The 18,886-nt window shown below is 49.7% G+C and overlaps 1 protein-coding gene across 16 annotated transcripts in view; it reads right to left on the reverse strand.

Moving 5' to 3' along the window:
• EIF4G3 (eukaryotic translation initiation factor 4 gamma 3) overlaps positions 1-18,145 on the reverse strand; it is a 143,077-nt gene extending 124,932 nt beyond the window's left edge. For all 16 annotated transcript variants that reach the window (XM_027711414.2, XM_027711416.2, XM_039385585.1 and 13 more), the window contains exon 1: positions 17,895-18,145. In XM_027711414.2, coding sequence (XP_027567215.1) covers positions 17,895-18,061 — 167 coding nt within the window. In that variant the 5' untranslated portion in view covers positions 18,062-18,145. The remainder of the gene's footprint in view (positions 1-17,894) is intronic.
• Between the last annotated feature and the right edge of the window lie 741 nt (positions 18,146-18,886).

Raw genomic sequence — 18,886 nt, forward strand, 5'->3', positions numbered from 1 at the left:
TTAATCTTGACTTTACCAAACAAAACCCTCCTCGTTTTCTTTGCATTATCAGCTGAGCCCAACAGCAAACCAAAACACCCAGGAATGGTCAAAGAGGAGGGTCCCAGTTGGCAGCAGTGTCCCATTTAACATGGACACACACGACCACCAGTCTGGAATGCAGAGTGATGAAGCTGAGCAGTATCTCGAAGGGTCTCATGCTCGCTGGCTATATGTCTTCTCCCAGCTGTTGAAACACAGGTACACAGAAGGTCCTTGCCTTGGCCACGCAGCCACCAAGCACCAGGAGTGTGCTCCTACATGTCCAGGTTGGATTCTCCACAAGGTTTAAGCCGTGGCCGTCGCGTACCTTCTTGTGACCCACATGTCCCAAGGAACAGAAATGCTCTGCTGTAAAATCCCAAAGTGATGAATTCACGTTGGGTTGCTCCTCTTCTCTCTCCCAAACGGGGCTCTCGTTGCACACAGGAGCCCACGGCCAAGGAGCCGAGTGTGAACCCTCCGTGCTTCGGAACCACCGAGAGCCACGGATTCCACACGAACAGGGACACTGCAAAGAGGTTCCTGCAGAGAGTCTCGCTCCTCACCATACAGAGGAAACACTTACGTGAGAAAAAACAACAAAGTGCCTGTTTCCACCCCTTGAACATTTATCCTTCTCCTGACAGGATGCCAGGGGACAGCACGGCCATCGCCCAACGCACCCGCTCTAGACGAGGGAGCTCCCGCACACGCAGGACACACACACTGGCTCCAGGGAAACTGGCTCCATTTCCCTCCAGCAGCCTGACTTTGGATAACCACAGGAAAGGCTAAGTTGGCTAAATCCTGTCTTTTTGCACCACCCCATGAGCTAATCCATATGCTGCATTTAAACACTTCACTTTCGGGAACTCCCCATCTATTTTTGGAGTTGGCCAAGGGGCAAGATATTTCTTTACACAAAGCAGCAAATATTTATTTGCCTAAAAAACAAGGGTTTCTCAGTTGCAATCACGGCAACAACCTTTGCAAGAACAGCTTGTAAAGATAAAAACTTTTTTCTCTCTGTTGCAGCTGAACTAAAAAGGAGGAAAATCCCTCTGTAACTGGAGTTTTAATTAAATGTGGTTGATAGCCCACTGTAGGAGTTGCACACAGCCACTGTTCACCCAGGACACCCTTTCCTTTGGGGTTTTTCAATACAGAAAGGACTCCTGTTCTTCACTGTTGAGATAAAGATCTTTTTAGACGTGCTGATCTGTTGCTTCACTGGAAAATGATGGAAAGTCTCATTAAAAACAGCCAGCTGTGCAAAAAAGTCACTGTTCTCCAAGCATCCAGAGGGGGAATCCACTCAGATGAACCGAGTCTGGAGTTGTGAACACAGCCCTGGCAGCACAAAGAGATCTGAAACACACACACACATTCCTGCCACTATCCCCTCCTCCAGTGCAGGAACGGTTTTTGCCTCCTTTGTTTCCCTTGCAGGTGGGGAAGGTGACATGGAAAGAGGGGGAGAGGAACTTAAAAAACCAACCCCTTTGCACAGCAAACAGCAAAGGATCTGTGGCTGCTGCAGAAGTGGGAATTTACAGCTGCTCTTGCATCACATCTTTTAGTTTTCCCCCTTTTTTTTTTAATGCCGGGGGTCACGCACTGTCAGGTCCAACTGCTGGAACATCCTCAAAGGTGAGAAGGAATAAAGAAGCAGAAAGAGAAATAAAAGAAAAATATCCTTGGGGGATGAAACAAAGTGATTCTTGTGCAGGGCCAGGAGTTGGACTTGATGACCCTTGTGAGTCCCTTCCAACAGAGGATATTCCATGATTCTGTGATCTGGCATAAAGTCAGGGAATTCTCTGTGCACTCACAATTCCAGTGAAGGCAGCAGCTGCTACAATACACAACTTGAAACCAAAGCCTAAAGAAGCATGGAAATAGAGAAGAAACAAAGAAAAAATCCATAAAACACCTATTTCTGATTGGCACTGACTTGGGCTGCCCTTGGCAACTCTGGCACGAGGGACAGAGTTGGGACATCAATAGGAAATTCCCTTTCCTGACTCTAAGGTAGAGGTTGCTGTGCTGGTGATTGAGAACAAACCTGAGCAGAATAAGTTGTATTTATTTATTTTCCTGATCACAGCATGCCCCACTCAGCATTAAATAACAACTCCTTACTCCAAAGCTTTAGTGTTTCCACCATAGATAGGAGAATGTCAATAATCTGCAGCTAAGCACACCCTGTTTTCAGATAAAGCAAGATGTATTTGTTCTGCTTAATTCTGCTTTGCACAGTCCAGAGAACACACATTTTGAGACGCAATTACGAAATGCCAGCATTTAAAATCAACCTGATAAAATTTTCTCAATAAAACAATTAAGGGGGGAAAAAAAAGGCAGTTCTCACATATGTTATTGCATGGTACAGGAGAGCCGTGAGATGCTGCTTATACCTGAATATCCATGTGGAACAAAATTAAGGCCTAAGAAAAGCCAGACAAAAACCTCATTAAGGTAATTAAGGCCAGCAAAAGAGCTCCAAGTGCAGCTGCCACAGAGCAGGTAGGTTTAAGTCCCACGTTGGGCTCTTGGCTGCTTTCAGTATGGAAGCCACAGTTTCACTGTGGCCTCGACATTCCACATGCAAACAGGCTTTAAGGGACAAGCAACACAACCAAAATTAGTTACTTGGAAGTTCTGTCAGTAAAGGTTTCCTGGGTTCATGTTCTTTGCTTTTACAGAGTTGTAAACTGCAAAGGGGACAACACATATTTTGGGTATAGAGACTGTAGTCAGTTCACTCCTTTCACTTCAATCCCGTTTTGCAGCTGCCCAAGTCAGCTCTGAGACTGGGATCATCTTAAAATATTGTCCTGTCCCCTGGCACCACACAAAGTGACCCCAGAAACTGTGTTTTTCCCATGGAAATGAGAGCCTGCCCTCTGATCCTACCTGCTCCTCCAGCCCACAACGTGCAGCCCGTGAGGCCTCTGGTGTGGGCTGCTCTCATGGGTCACTGCCCGCCAGTGACCCCGTGGTCACCCTGACACAACTGCTCAGAAACCAAACCCACGACTGGACAGCCTGGGCACAGCAAACACAATTCTGCCTGGCAATACTGCACAGAGAAGTCACAATCCCAGCTGACAGATGAACAACTCTGCTCAAGGGCACCACATGATGAACCAGCCGAGCTCTGGCCTTTTCTGCCCATGCTGACACCAAAGGTTGGGAAGGGAAGTCGATATTATTACTAGACACAACCAAAATGACAGTATCATGCAGCACTTGCCAGGCCACATGCTGCTGGTCGTTACTTCTCAGTCCCTGGAAAGACTGTTTTGTTGCAATTCTGCTGGTTTTAAATAGGAATTTAGCAAGTCTGGTGCTCTGATTCTCTCTGCAGCCAGGGCATGTCAACAAAGTAAGGAAGCTCCTTTAAAATAATCCTGGTTCGTTCACCTCCCAAACTAGTGACCCCACTTTATTCCACTCATCCATTTGCAACCTGGATTGTCTGGAACAGCAAGGAATAGGGAACAGCCTCGGCTGTTTCACAGAACCACAGACTGGTTTGGGTTGGGAGGGACCTTAAAGACCACCACGACATCCACGGGCAGAGGTGTCACCACCAGGGCTCTGCTTCCACAAACCACTCCTGGCCCATTTGCTGTCTCTCAGGCTTTAATCCAGATAAAACTTCCTAATTTCCTGATCTGAAGATAGAAACCTACAGCCAAGAAACAGCTTTATTCTCACCTTTAGGCAAGAGAAAACACCCAGTCAAACCTCAGCTGTGACACAAGTCCCCTGCAAGACAGCAAAGGATGGCTCCACAGGGCTCTGTGGGGAGGGCCAAGGTCTCAATTTGGACAATCCCTGTTGCCCTCAAGGCACCCCCTGAAAGCAGCACAGGTAAAGAGCTCAGGACCTCACACTACGACACCGGTGGCAACAAGGGCAGTGCCCCAGCTGGGAAGTGTTCAAACCTTCAGTGCCTCACCAAATGTTTCTTAGAATCATGGAACGTCCTGAGATGGAGGGGACCCACAGGGATCATCCAGTCCAACTCCTGGCCCTGCACAGACACCCCAACAATCCCACCCTGTCCCTCAGAGCACTGTCCAAACCCTCCTGGAGCTCTGGCAGCCTTGGTGCTGTGCCCACTGCCCTGGGAAGCCTGTTCAGTGGCAACCACCCTCTGGGGGAAGGACCTTGTCCTGAGATCCAGCCTAACCCTCCCTGATACAGCTCCAGCCGTTCCCTGGGTGCTGTCACTGTCACCAGAGCACAGACTGGAGGTGCCCCTCAGGAGGAATCTGAACACAAAAAGAGCTAAAGTCCCTCCACCAACACCAGCTCAATGTTTTGACTGCTCCATCTGAGCTGTATTTTGGGCAGGAACCCCCAGTTCCAGCTGCACAGGAATTCCTTTGCTCTTAATTGCTAAGTTTTGGCACAGCACGTTCACTATGGGATGTAGCAGCAAGTACCAAACTGCAGAAGATCCGCTCTGTCCAATGGCATTTGGATCAGTGTTCCTTCAGAGCTATGGTACAGACAGCTTGGGCAGTGGCACATCCCAATCCCGACCTAAAAATAACCACATTCCAGGAGCGACAGTCAATTTTAACTCCATTATTCAAACCTTGATTAAATCTAACGTTCAGTTTATTTCTTAATCAACCTGCCTCAAGTGACTACCTTAAGTCTAATCTCTCGAAGCCTTTTTTCAGGGGAGAGAAGATTCTTCCACAGCCTGAACACACCAAGGAGCAGGTAGAACATGAAAATGATTATCCACAAAGCGTGTTCTTTCCAAAAATATTTGGCAAAGCACTGGGGTGGGTGGTTTTTTGGTTTTTTTCTTGGTCTGTTTCATATAAACACGATGTAAAACGGAGTTAAAACAAAGTCTCAAAAATGCCCTTCAGCATCTAAAAATGATCCAAGCTCAGAGAGAAGAAAGCATCTTGAAGAAGGCACTTTGCAGCACGGTGCAGAAAAAAAAAAAAAAAAAAAAAGAAAGAGTCCTTTGGATACTGTTAACCACATTTATTTTTGTGATTAACTCCAACAGAAGGGAAAATAAATCCATTACCTGAAAGAGAGAGATATCTTAACACTGCTTTCCATCACAAAGTTCTGCTAGAGCAGCCTCTGGCTCCCCAGCATTTGGTAAGTGTTAAAACCCATATTTCCGTATGGAACAGTTCAGCAGGGAAACGGGATGGCAGCTCCCAGACCCCCTGAGCACATGGAGGAGCCTCTGCACACTGCAAACCTCCCTCCAGAGAGGGTGAATGCCAAGGGTCTGCCAAAAACAGCTCCAGCTGCTGCTTGCTGAGGACGTTTCTGCCCCGGCTGATAAACAAAGCCAACCACACCCCGGGCCTGGCAGCTCAAAACCACCCAATTCCTGCCCCGGTAAAATAATCCTTGTTTGAAACAGTTAAATATGGAAGGGAATAGAATCATAGAATTGCAGAATGGTCCCTTTAAGGAAGGGACCTTAAAGCTCAGCCCATTCCACCACCGTGCCATGGGCAGGGACACCTTCCACTGTCCCAGGTGGCTCCAAGCCCCGTCCAGCCTGGCCTTGGACACTTCCAGGGATGGGGCAGCCACAGCTTCTCTGGGCATCGTAGAAGGGCTGGGAGAAGAGATGTGCCGGGAGAAATTCCTGGGTCACTTCATAAAGTAAAGCCACCAAGCAAAGTGATTGTAACCATCCCTGGGGAAGAACATTCTGTGACTCTGTGAAGAGGGAAGGTGCTCATCCCAGACGGGCGGCAGCTCCGAGGTGGTCGGAAGCGTCGCTCCCAGTGAACGAGGAGGAGTCTTCAGAGTGAAGGAACTACATGGTTCAAGGAAAGGGGAGAAAACAGGAATCTGTAATAGGAGATAAGCGTTTCAAGAGAAATCTCGCACCCACAAATGTCCTGAGCAGTGGCCAAGGCAGAGCTGGGGGAACAGAGGCAAATCTGACACAAGGCAACGTCAGAGCCGAACTTGTGACGATGGCTGTAATTTCCTTTATCGCATTCTGAAGGGGGGGAAGAACCCTAACAATAGTGTCTCACACTGAACAGCAGCTACACAAGGCTAAGACTGAGCAAACCTCCTGGTAAATGCTGTAAAACTTTCCAAAGGCTGTGAGCAAACTGACCTGATGGAGGGACCAGGAGTGACTGGGAGGAGACAGCCAGGGAGAACAAGGCTTTATCTCCTGTGTGGCCAGTGACACACAGCCCACTCCTTGCTAGAGTTCCTTTGGCTTTTGGTCTGTTCCAAAGGTACAGATACATCTGTCCTCAGCACCTTTGGTTGCATCAGAGGCCTGTACACATCTAGTTTAGCAGAAAAACAGAATATTTTTAATAAAATGCCACAGACCAGCCAGTAGAGCTAAAGCCACATCCACCTTCCACCTTTTCCATTCCATAATGCAACTGCTGGTCCAACAGTTACTGTCAAATACTCCTGTATTTCAATCATTGAGCTTAAAACACTTCACACCACAACAGCCAAACTACACAGTATCTCACACAAACTGAATCACACTTCAAAGGAAACAAAGATCCCCAAGTTCAGTGTATCTATCCCTTAATTAGCAGCTCAAACAGCAATTTCTGGCCGAATACCAGCTCCTGGAAAGGCTCTGACCTGCTCAGCCCCCGTCCCTGTGCTACCTCAAGGTAACCTGATAAACATGTCCTGAGGTCTGGGTTGGGAAGTGCTGGGGAGGGACAACTTATACTGAGCAACACGCTGGGCTGGCAGGGCCAGTCCTCCAGTCCCACCAGCCTCGCCAGCAGGAGAAAACTGGGGTTCTCTGGGGTTTGTTTCCTTCAGAGCAGGGAGTTATTCCTACACTGGCCCCGCACACACATAACCAGCTCAGAGTATAAACACCCAAACACTCAAAGCACACAAGGCCAGATGACACAACTAAAAAGGCACCCAGAGGAAGGCAGAGCAAGAGGAAACCCCTCTTGTCGCAGAGAAATGTTCCCAAGCTTTTGCCCAGGCCTTTATTTCAGCTTTAAAGCCTGGAATAAACTTCTGTGTGGGCATCACAGGCTACCTTCACTCGTGCTGAATTCCCAAAGGAAAACCTCACGCCTCTGGATTCCCTTCAGCACCAGCAGTTACTGCAGCTGGGGGCACGGTGTTACCTGGCTGGAAAAAAACGTTCCCAGTACAACACGAGCACCACAGAGCTCATTCAGGGCAGTTTTCACCCAGGAGTCTGAATTTCTGTAATGGACTAAAATGTACTCAGTTTTCCCTCCTTGTGCATGCCATTACCACAGAACTGCCCCGGCCCACTCACCTCAGACTCTGTGCCCTAAAATCACAAATAAGCCACTCCAGCTCACCAGGCTACACCCCACACACGCCTCTGCTCCACAGGCACCACTGCTCCCTGTGTCCCCCGGGGGCTCAGGACCCTGCAGCAGCTTCCAGCTATTTCCAAGCCAGGCTTTCCATCTGTAGGATAAGCAGGAATATCAATCAGCCTGCTATTTTACCGTCTCATTCACTCAGCTGCGTTTCCTGCCGTGTCTCTGATCCTTCATGCTGTGACTTCTTGGGGAAGTGCAATGCTCTGCTGGTCACTGTGGCAGGAGCATCGTGGTGACAGCAGTGCTGTCACCCAGAGTGATGGTCCTTCTGTCAGCTGAGCAAGGAATTCCTGAAGGATGACTCTCCAGAGTGTTAATGCTCAGTTCCACTCCCAGTTCTGTAAGACCTCATGATTCCCCCCCCATAATCTTTATTTCAGCAGTTTATCAAAATGAAAGGAAATCCTAAGTACCTTCTTGCCACATGCAGAGCTTATGACTTCTCCTGAGTTAAAATCCCATGTTATACAAAATGAAATCCTGGGAAAGCAGGCATCCAGGGAGGGCAGTGCAACACATCTTACACTGTTGCACAAAAACAGAGTTCACAGGGGGATGCAGGTTGGATGGGAGCTCTGGGTCTCCTCAGTTCAATCCTCTGCACCTCTAATTTTCCCTCCCAAGGACTCTCAGGTGCACATTTCACACACAGCTCTGCAAGGGGATCCAAGAAACAGTAACACCAATGATATATTTATCCTGGCTGGGTCTGAAGATGGGCGGTAAATTAAGTCTCCGAGCATTTCCCACTTAAAGAAATGCTGATTTACTTCCATTAGCTCTGCCTGTTGAATCCAAGGCCAGGTTGGACAGGGCTTGGAGCAACTTTGTCTAGTGAAAGGTGTTGCTGCCCGTGGCAGGGGGTGGAACTGGATGAGCTTTAAGGTCCCTCCCAGTCCAAACCATTCCATGATTCTATGAATTCAGGCCACCGACACAGGGCTAAAACACGGAGGGAAGGCTGCAACTGCTGCCAAGTGGCCTCTGAAGCGATGCCACATGGCTGGACCAACACACAGGTAGGAGTCAGTGAAGATGTACCTGATGTGCTATCCCAGACTGGAAAGAAATGGGAATTTCAGAACCTGTGCCTGCTTTCTGGTTGCTCAGGACTATCTGCATTGACAGGACACCCTGAGCACCGAGCAGGAGGAGTGCTCCTTTCTGATGAGCATAAACCCCAATTCTGCTGATTTCAGGCTGCAATATCATTGCATTCACAGCAGGTCTTTTAAAACTGTGAACTTGACACCTACCTACAAATCCTGCCACCTGGATTTCATTACCACCACCTAAAGTATGACCAGGGATTCTCCAAGGAGTGTGCTGATGACCAGTGCTGCTTTAGCAGCCTTTTATCAAATTACCCATAATCAAGACAAACACTGCAGAGGGGAGGAAGGGAAGAATAAGAAAAGTGTTCTTCCCTTAAATGCTGATGTTTTGCGACACTTCAGAACAGGAATGGACTGGGTGAAACATTTCTGGTTATCTCTGACATTATCAGGGGCTGCAGTGCAATTTGGTTCACCAAACTGTCTGACTGAAACAAACTTCATCTTTTTCCTTTTTCCCACAATCCAGAGACGTTTCCTGTAGCAGATACATAGTTTTATGTCTCCCATTTCTAAGCAAGAACACCATTTTAAACACAACATAATAAAAACAAGGACGGAGCTAGACCACAAGAAAAAGCAACCCAAGCCTGAGGAGTGAACTCTCCTCCTTCCAGGGAGCATTTTCAACCCTCTCCTCCCGGAGGGGGAAGTACAACAGAATTCTCTGAGACCTTCCAAACCATCAATGACCTTCTAGGGTTTTAGCTCAACCAGTGAGACATCAAACTCCACGACGGGGAGTGCTTTCAGCACTTCCCAGCTTGGCTGCATTCTTCCCCCAAAAACTGCTTTCAAACAGCAACACAGACTTGTGCTGCCAACGGAGAAGCTGCTCTCCCCCTCCCCGGCTCTCTCCCGCTCCCTTGTTTTATTGCTGTGCTCCAGCTCCTTTCTCCATGCCCTTCCCAGGTTGATTAATACTCCTCCTGGATGATCAGATGTCTGGTAATTCAGGCTTTCACACAGCCCCACGCCGTAACTCTCAGCAAGGCTCAGGTGTTTCACTCGAAAGCTTTGTGCTGACTGTTCCCCTCCTGCCATCCCGGCCACTCAGTCCGACATTCCGGAGAGAGGTCCGGCTATAAAATTCTCATGTTCTTCTGCTGCCAGGATGGGAATTTGGTGACAGTACAATTCATTCATTTATTTAATGATCTTAATGTCAGCCTGAGTGGATAAAGTGTGCTTTGGCTGCAGCAAGCAGTGGTGGGGCTGTGCCAATTCCAATTGTTGCGGTGAACGCCGGCGACTCCAGGTGCCGCTGCAACGGAACGTGAAGTTTTGGGGGAAATGGGAATCCTTTCAAGCTAAACTTGGTGTGCAACCTCACAACCAAATACTTCAGCATAAACTCCTTTATTTGTGCAGGTGAACTTGTTTTTTTTTAATTAAGAAAGCATTTTGGGAATTCAATCAGTACAATTAAGCTGAACAGCTTAAACTCATTGAAACTTACACTCTCTGATATTTGCATATCAACAAAAATTAGGTCTTCTTTTCCTTGTGAAGAGACAGACATAAAGGCACTTTGAAATCAACTTTAAAACACAACGCTGAAGGAAAACATAAAACTCAAGCTGAACAGGTTGACAGCTGAATTATTTGCACTCACAAATCTGGAATAGGAAACGTAGAGCCCAGAAAAGTAAAGCAATTAAGGAGAGACCACCCAGTGACAAGTACTGAGCACTGGTGAGAAAGTGTGACACAAACTGAAGCTGGTTTCATATTCTGCAGAGAGTGGAAGTCAGAAGACGCCTCAGCAGCTCAAGAAATAGCACATCCACATGAGCCTTGCTGTGCTAAAGCTGGGCACGAACGACCAGCTGCTGAAATCCCCTCCCCAGCACACCCCAGCGTTGGAGGCGCACCACGAATATCACATTAAAGTCACAACAAACAGGCTTTAAATACATTTTGGTTTCAGTTCTTGACTTCCCTCCCAAATAAGTGCCATAGGTCACCCACCCTCAGCTGCACCACCCTGCTGAGTTCCCTTTCCAATACGATCTGTTGAGTCAGCCCAACGAACCAGCTGCAGAGGGTCCAGTGTCAAGCCTGTACATCACCACAGACAGGAATTCAAGACTTACAGGAAGTTTTCAGGCCAGATTTCGGCCTCAATTCCCAGTCAGACCTGGTGGTTCTGTGGGAGATCTCGTGGCAGCCCCAGGACAGCAGGGCTGGTCCTGCCACTCAGTGGAAATGCACCTTTTTTTTCCAGACAGGTCCTTTCCAGGGATGCTTAGGAGCCTTCCCAAAACAGCAGCTGACTAAAAAACCAAAGCTGGAGGTAGTATCACTAAAAAATCTTTCCCTTTGATGTGCATAGGAGGAGTCTCCTGCTAAGCCTGAAAGACTAAAGACTTCTCTCGTTTTTGCTTTTAGGCAAGAGAACAAAATAAGCCCAGAAAAATGACGGTTTCAAGGCACAGTAACGTCTACAACTTATTAATAACACATAAAAGAAGGAAATCTGTTTTCAGACCACCATTAGCACGGCCACAGCATGGGCTCAGATGGATTCCCAACCACCACCAGTGCCACAGACTGTAATCAGACTTCTCTGACTGCTGTGAGTAACTGAGTAACTCACACAGTCACCCTCACGTGTAAATCAAACCCAAACCCAAACACACCAGCATCATCTGGCAACCCCAAACAGAGCAGCCCTGCAATGTTTATTAGTTTTCACCTCCCAAAAGCTTTCCAAACTCGGGAAAATCTGCGTTATTTAAGACCTTTAACTGCATTAACTCCTCTTGCTCGGTGTTTTTACAGCACCAAGAGCAAACTCCGAGGCTGGCGGGGAGATTTCTTCTCCCACCACGTGCAGGCCCCTCCCCTGCTAAAAGCAGGGATGGTCTTTGTGCTTCCAACTTTTACAGCTATTCCCGTGCAGATACTCTTACTCTGGAGCATGGGAGTCTCTTTCCTGCTGAACTCAAGCACTTGGAAAGGAGCAGCTGCTCACTGCGACTCGACAAGTCCTGACCCATTTCAACACTTCTCCGGCGGATTTGGAGAGCGCTCCCGGGATGGTCGAGGCCGGGATACGTTTCTTCTTTCAAGACACACATTTTAGAAGCCACTCTGTCTTTTTTTCAAGTGTATCTAAAGTTCTATAAATATTTTAACCCTCGTCCAGATAAAGGAAACACAAAGGTGTTATAACCAACAATGGAAACGTGTTATTTTTGGTGGCAGAACTGATTTAAACCCGATACAATCTCGATGTGGGGAAACTTGTCCTTTTCTCTCCACCTCAGCTTCAGCAAACAACGGTAAAAACAACTCCTTGGGTACCACTGGAATACAGAGCGTGTAATTTTCCTTTCAGGAGAGAAAAAAATAATCCTGCTGTCCCATTAACCCAGTTACATGCCCAGCAGCAATTTGACTCAAGTCCCAGCAACAGTGTGCCATCACCTACTCTGAAAAGAGGGAGCACTCTGGGACACCTTCCAGACCTATGGAATAAACCATAGGAATAACGTGCATCAGAAAACTCCAGTAGCCTAAAAGTTTATTTTGCTCTGCCCCCTTTGGTCCTTTCCTTTTTTTAAGAACCCATTCTATTCCCTTTTTCCAGCTGCTCCACATCACCAGCTCCTATTTAAACAAAGTCCACGGTTTGGGGAGGAAAGCTGTACAGGGGAGAAGTGCTTGAAATCACAGCAAGTGTAAAACACAGCACCCTGAGAGTCACAGCAGCTCCATTCCCTTCCAAAAACAAGAAGAAAGATCAGTTCCCCTGGTTCCTCCAGAGCATGGGGTGCACGACTCCTCCCCCCACACATTCATGCCTCAGAACAAACACCCGTTTTCTCTTCCCCATTCATTCCAGAAAAGCTTTTGCAATTGCCAGCAGCCACATTCAAGTCACAGATAAAGTTTCCTACCAAAGCAATGCCTGTAGAACAGTGATATTACCCAGCTATAATTCCCCAGAGTAAAAATTCCAGCAACTCTAATCATATTAGAGGATTTACACACAACTAAACTTGACAGTTGACTAGCCCTGAAATTGCTGGATTAGGGAGAAAAAGAAAATATAGGTTACCTCTGACTTCTAAAGGGAGATCTTCCCTGCTAACTCCTACTACCAAACAAAGACAGAGCAAATACATCAACTCCACACATCCCAAAGTTTGCTAATGACACGGAAAAGCCTTTCAGCCCAAAAATGATGGACAAAATCCATACGCACACAGATGAAAATCCTTCTACATCCCAACATCTAAAAGGGAAGTTATTTGATCCGAGTCTCCTGTTACTCTCTCACCAACTTCTTACCACAGATGAAGACACAAACTCTGTTCCCAAATCAGAGCCGAACATTAAATACACACACATTTAAATGGCCAAACCTTCTCACACAGACTTCTGCCAGAGAATATACACAGTCATGTCCTTGGATGTGAGGAGAAAATAAGCCATTTGAAATCACATTTTTGGAATGGTTTTCTCCAAGAGATTTCACCACAAAAATCTTACAAAGCTGGTAAAGTGACATATCTGCGCTCTAACATGATTAGCTTTTGTCATTAAATAAATTAAAGCTATTTCTGCTTGAAAGAACTCTCAGATCTGCCAAGGCTGGGGAACGTCAACAGGGGAGGTGGCAGGGAGGGCTAAAAGCACTTAATTTTTTGGCAATACGCTCCCAATCCCGCGCCTGTTCTTCACCTGCAGATGAGCCGCTACCACAGAGCGGCAGGGAAAGTCTCTTTTCCAAGCTCCTCTCCTGCTGCTCTGACTGTCCCAAGGTGTTTGATCTCCACAGCTCCAGCACTCCTAAATGGAAACACTTCCCAGGCAATACCTCTGCCCCTTCTTCCCCTTCATCCGGCCGAGAGCTCAGAACGCTCCCTCCTGAACTCAAATACACGCAGAGCAAGGGACACCTCTGATCTCAGCCCGCTCCTTCCCCTCCTTCCCTTTCAGGATCCTAATGCTCCCGACACCTTCCTCACATCCAGCTGCCACTGGAATGTGGAAGAGGACTTCCAACTGTGCTCCAGTCCAATGTCAAAGCTGCCTGGGAGTCTGGAGCCACAATCACGCTCTTCAAGCTGACTCTTGTGCCCAAGCAACTCCCGAATCCCTCGTCCCCATCTTCAAAGTCATCAACAGATAAACCCCTGGGAGCACATGGACTGGGAAAACACCACTTGGAATGGAAGTGAGCAGGGAGGGAGGATGGTGTTAGCCCCAGACTTCCAGAGAGGATCACAGCAACCCAGAGACCCTGCAGATGCTCCCCTTGAAAGGAGAGAATTTCCTTGAGAAATTCATGGGCACTTTCCCCTCCAGCTCATCTCTGAGAGGACAGAGAACCCCACACACCCAAATCCTCCTGAACAGACTTGATTTAACCACATCTCCAGCACAGGCTGACTCCAGCCCAGCCTCCACCCCCAACACCAGGGAAGTGTTGCCAGGAACTCACCCTGACTTCTCACACAGCCTCACACATTCCTGAACACCATCCTGGATTTCTTGCTGTTCTCCTGGGCTTTTGGGAAGCCACTCACATTCAGAAGCTGCTGTCCAACAAGGCAGGAAGCAGCACACCACTTTCTGAAAGGGACTACAGCACAGTTAGATGGAGCAATGCAGGAAAAACTAAAACTAAATTGCCGAGGCAACATTAACAAAAAACACGTTTCCATGCACAGCAATGATGGAATTCACACAGAATTCCCCTCACACACTGACCCTTCCTCTCTGCTTCTCAGAAACAGAATTAACAAGGGGGAAGAAGAGAAAAAAAATTAATAATGGTCTATTGAAAGCCACTCTGAGCCTGCCATGACCCACAATAACCTGGGAAACACCCAGTATTTCAGAGATGCCCGATCCCACATGGAAACAGTCACGGGGACAGAGTGAGGTCAAGCTTACTGGTACCTGCACAGAGACCAGCAACAACCAGGAAGCTGAACTGCCTCCAAATGTGAGGAGGTTGGGAAAACAAAACCCTAAACCAAAACCCTACTGACCCCAGCCCAGAGCTGAGGATGCTCTGATTTGGCTCACACTGAGCAGTGTCACATTAACCTGCCACGCCAGCAGCCCTCACCTGAGGTCCCATCAACCCACCTCCTTGTCCTTTCCAGGGCAGTGTTTGCTGGGAAGAAACTGGTGACCTGATTATATTGATCCACAGGATTTATTCACAGTACAGGGGGCTTTTAAGGAACAGCTTAATGTGACACACACACAGAAATTACCCTGAAGTGCAGAGTAAAGAACACGGTGCAGTTTAACTGGTGGCAGAAGCACCATCCAGGTAACACCACGAAGGCCCAGAGTGCACCTGCAGCCCAGAGATACCTTCATTATTGGACATTTTTACAGACAAAGTCTCACTCCAGACTTCATCTGAACCCCTCCCTCAGAGACAGTCTGGAAGTCAAAGCCGAGGAGGGCAGATTGGGGTTTATTTTCTGTAATATCCCTCTGTGTGTCATTTCACCCTCCCCTGTCCATCCTCCCCAAATAAGGGTCAGAATCCACATGAAGGATTTATCCATACTGACAATTTTGAGAACAATTTATGCCTGAAACCAGGTTTGGCTGAATACTCACCACTACCACAGTCACAAATTATCTCTGCTTACTTTTACACAGAAAACTTAACTTCCCGAAGACACTATGTGAAGGAAACTCCTCAAAACTCTGTCTTGTCTTACAGCAACTTCAATAACTTCCTATTCAGCAGGAAACAGAATGAATCTTCCATCCAAACATTTCTGTTCTCGTGTCCATCACCCTCCAGCTTCGCTTTTCTTAAAAAAAATACTATTTAAAAAAAAAAATCCCTTCTTCCCCCTGTATTTTTCTTTTCCCTCCCTAATGCCTTTCTACCTGCACATGTTGAACACTTCTCTCACATGCAATTCTTTTTTTTTTCCCAGTAACACAGATATTGTTTAATTTCATCATATGCTAAGTCTAAAACCACACATATTTCCAAAGACACAGAGTTCACCACACGGAAACTGTTTTGGTTTAAAAAGCCCAAGTCAGAGAAACCTGCAGCTCTATTTTATGTGCTGTGAGGTAACACTGGCTCAACAGTTGTATCAAAACAGAGAGAAAAAAAAGAAACCAAAGAGCTAAAAATAAGGCTGAACTCAGATGACCCCCTGCACTTCAGTAAATCACAGATGAACTCTGCTCCCCGAGCCTCACTCCTGCAGCAGCCTGAGAGCAGGGCACAGCTTTTCTTTATACCTGGAAGCAGGTTTTGGTGGAGGATAAAACCAGCCAGGACACCTGAATAAGCTTCACACAAAAGGTATCGAGTGTTTGTATAAATTCCAAGCACAGATCAGGAGTTTTGAGCGATATGGGTCAAACACAATGTTTTCAAAACAGACGTGGCTAGAAATAAAAATTGAACTGTGTCATTTTAAATCACTCACTTTTGTAACACCAACTTGTCATACCCACCCTCTGCCCTTCCTGCTCTGGGTGTCCAGTTGGGTTCCTGCATGGGACAGGCTGACACACCACCCCCACCTCCTTCAGGAGCTCCTCCAGTCTTTCCAAGCCCTGCTGTTTTTAGGGCTGTGCTCAGAGGTAAAGCCAAACTTCATCCTCCGTGTGTTTGATGATAACACTCACCAAAAGCAACAGCGTCCTCCTGTCCCAGCTCCAAAGGCACAGCCACTCTTGGAACCACCACTCAGCGACACCGGAGACCTGTTCCAGTCCCTCCACGGTGCTTTCAAGTATTACTTGACAATAAAGTGCTTTGGAAAGCCCAGTACAACCCCAGAGCCACGCAAACTTCAGCCCTTCAACTGTCAAGGCACCCAAGCGTCACATTCCCCGATAAAAAAGCCCCTTCCCAGGCAAACCAGCACCTTGCTGGGAAGATCAAACTGGGCACAGTGTTCCCACTCCGACACTTGGCACATCCCTCAAAACTGAGCTAATTTTCCCCGAGCAACAGTTTTACTCACCACCACCCCGCTGACTCTGTACTGACAGCACCTTCCCACTTCTTTTATGCCAAAAGTAGCCGCTGGAATTATGGAATAGCACAGACCAGCCACAAATCACCCAGCACAGAGAACGTTCAGGGGTTTTCATTCGACCCAAACAAATCCGTAACGTCAACGGTCCCATGATTTAAGCAATGAATTTGTTGTCATGGCAGGGGTGACTCCGGCCGGAAGCTCGAGAAAACAATGGACCTAAACTGGTTATAAAAGCGCTCGGTTTTCCCACCTCCAAAATGAAAGTGAGAGCAAGAAAATGCTCACGCTCAGGGAACACAGTTAGGAGAGCACAGGCAGCACCGCACAGCTCCAACAGCCCTCGGCAGGAAACCCACCCTGGCACTGCCACCTTAAAATCCAACTCGCCGCCAACATTTATAGGAAAACACGCTCCCGGCCGTCCCTGCACCACTCCCGGGTAACCCGGCACGGAGGTATCTCGCTAAGTGTGGTTTTCACTTCATGCTCCCCCAGAACTCCAGGGAGGGGGGGAAGAGAAAAGCCACTTTGCCACGGGATGCTGTCGGACGCTGGAAACAAAACCTCAGGCCGGCAGCACTTTCCTGCTGATCCCTGCAGTATTTCCCTCCTGACTCGGGGCCTACTGGCAGCACAGAACCGAAGACCTTTAAAAAACACTCGCAGCCCCCGCCGGCCTCTCTTTGTAGCAGCTTTGGCGGGGGGATTTTGGGGAGTGGGAGCCTCCTCCTCTTCCCCACCACGCGTGGCCTGGCAGGGAAAGCTGCTCGCTGAAGACATTCCACCTGAGATTTATCCCCACCAGCCGAGTAAGAAAAATTAAATAAAATAAAATAAATCACACGAAAATCGGCCCCGGCTGGAGGAGGGAAAAAAAAAAAAAAAAAAAAAAAAAAAGAACAAACTGGGTTTAAATTCGCCTGAAAAAAACAACAAAACCAAAGCACTTACCTGGGCAGGACCGGAGGAAAAACTGAGGAGCGGTTTATAATTAAAAGTTTACCCTTGGGGTCATCGCTGCTTCGGGGAAGGGGGGGAAGGGGGTCCCCCTGGAAAGGCTGAGCCCCCAAACAGCCCATTAGCAGAGCGGGGGGGGACACCCCCCTTTCCCCGCACCACCCCAGCAGGTGCAGCCCCCCCTTTGCAGGGGGGCCCCCACAAACAGACACACAAAAAGGAGCCGGGAAACCCTCAAAAAACCCCTCCTCACCCACCTCCGGCTCTGGGGGGGCCCCGGCGCCCTCAACTCCCCCCGCTCTGGGGGTCCCCGCGCCCCCTCACCCCCCACCCCCGCAGGCCCGGGGGGTCCCCGCAGCCCTCGCCCCCCCCGGCCCCGCTCGCCGTGGGGAGGGGGTGTCACCCCCGAGCCCCCCCGGGGCAAAGGATACTGTTGGGGCGGCTGGGGCGGCAAGGCCCTGATGTTGGGGTGAGGCGCCGGCGCCGGGTGAGGGGGAGCCGGGGGGGGAGGCGGCCCCGCCGCCGCCCCGCTCCCGGGGCCGGTCCCCGCCGCCGCCGCCGCGCCGGGTTTCAAAGCCGCCTTCTGCGGTAAACTCATGGCCAAGCGCAGCCACCACCCCGCGGCGGGGAGCGGGGCCGGGGGGAGCCGCGGAGCGGGCCGGGGGAGAGCCGGGGCAGCGCGGCGGGCCGGCACCGGCGCCGGTCTCCGTGACAACGCGCCTCCCGGAGGGCTCGGGAGAGGGGCCGGCGGGGAGGGAGGGAGGGAGGGGAGGGAGGGAAGGGAAGGGGGGGCGGCTCAGGCCGCGCTGCTCATGAGCCGGCGGCGGCGGGGGGTCGCGGTCGCCCTCGCCGGGGGCAGCGGAGCCGTTCGCGGCGGCGGCTCGGGGGCGATGCCGGCGGATTTTCCTCACTGGAGTAGCGGAGCATCAAACATGGCGCTGCGGCCGCCTCCAGCTGTCCGGCCGGGCGGGCGCTCGGGCGCCTTCGGGCCGCTCCGGAGCCGCTCGGCCCAGCGCCGATCGGCGACCTTCGGCTCTTTCCGGAGCCGCTCGGCCCCGCCGGCGCTCGGAGACCTTCGGCTCTTTCCGGAGCCGCTCGGCCCCGCCGGCGCTCGGAGACCTTCGGCTCCTTCCGGAAGGGCTTCGCTGGCGCACGCGCCCTGAGCTCCCCCTCCCCTCCCCTCTCCGATCAGCCCCGGCACCTCCCGTGACCCCTGCGCTCGGCAAACTTCGGCTGTTTCCGGAGGGCGGGGGCGTAGCGCGGTTCGGGAAGCTTCGGGCGCGCTCGGAGGGAAGATCTCCGCCCCACTCGGGGCTCTTCGGAGCTTCTCGGGGATCTTCGGAGTCTCTCGGCTCGGCCCGGAGACACTTCGGCAGCGTTCGGCTGTGAGGGGCCGTCCCGGGGTCGGAAGGAGGCCGGGGAG

This window comes from Pipra filicauda, unplaced genomic scaffold (assembly GCF_003945595.2).
Source record: "Pipra filicauda isolate LSUMZ 115617 unplaced genomic scaffold, ASM394559v2 scaffold421_size600610_pilon, whole genome shotgun sequence".
In the NCBI taxonomy this organism is placed as follows: domain Eukaryota; kingdom Metazoa; phylum Chordata; class Aves; order Passeriformes; family Pipridae; genus Pipra; species Pipra filicauda.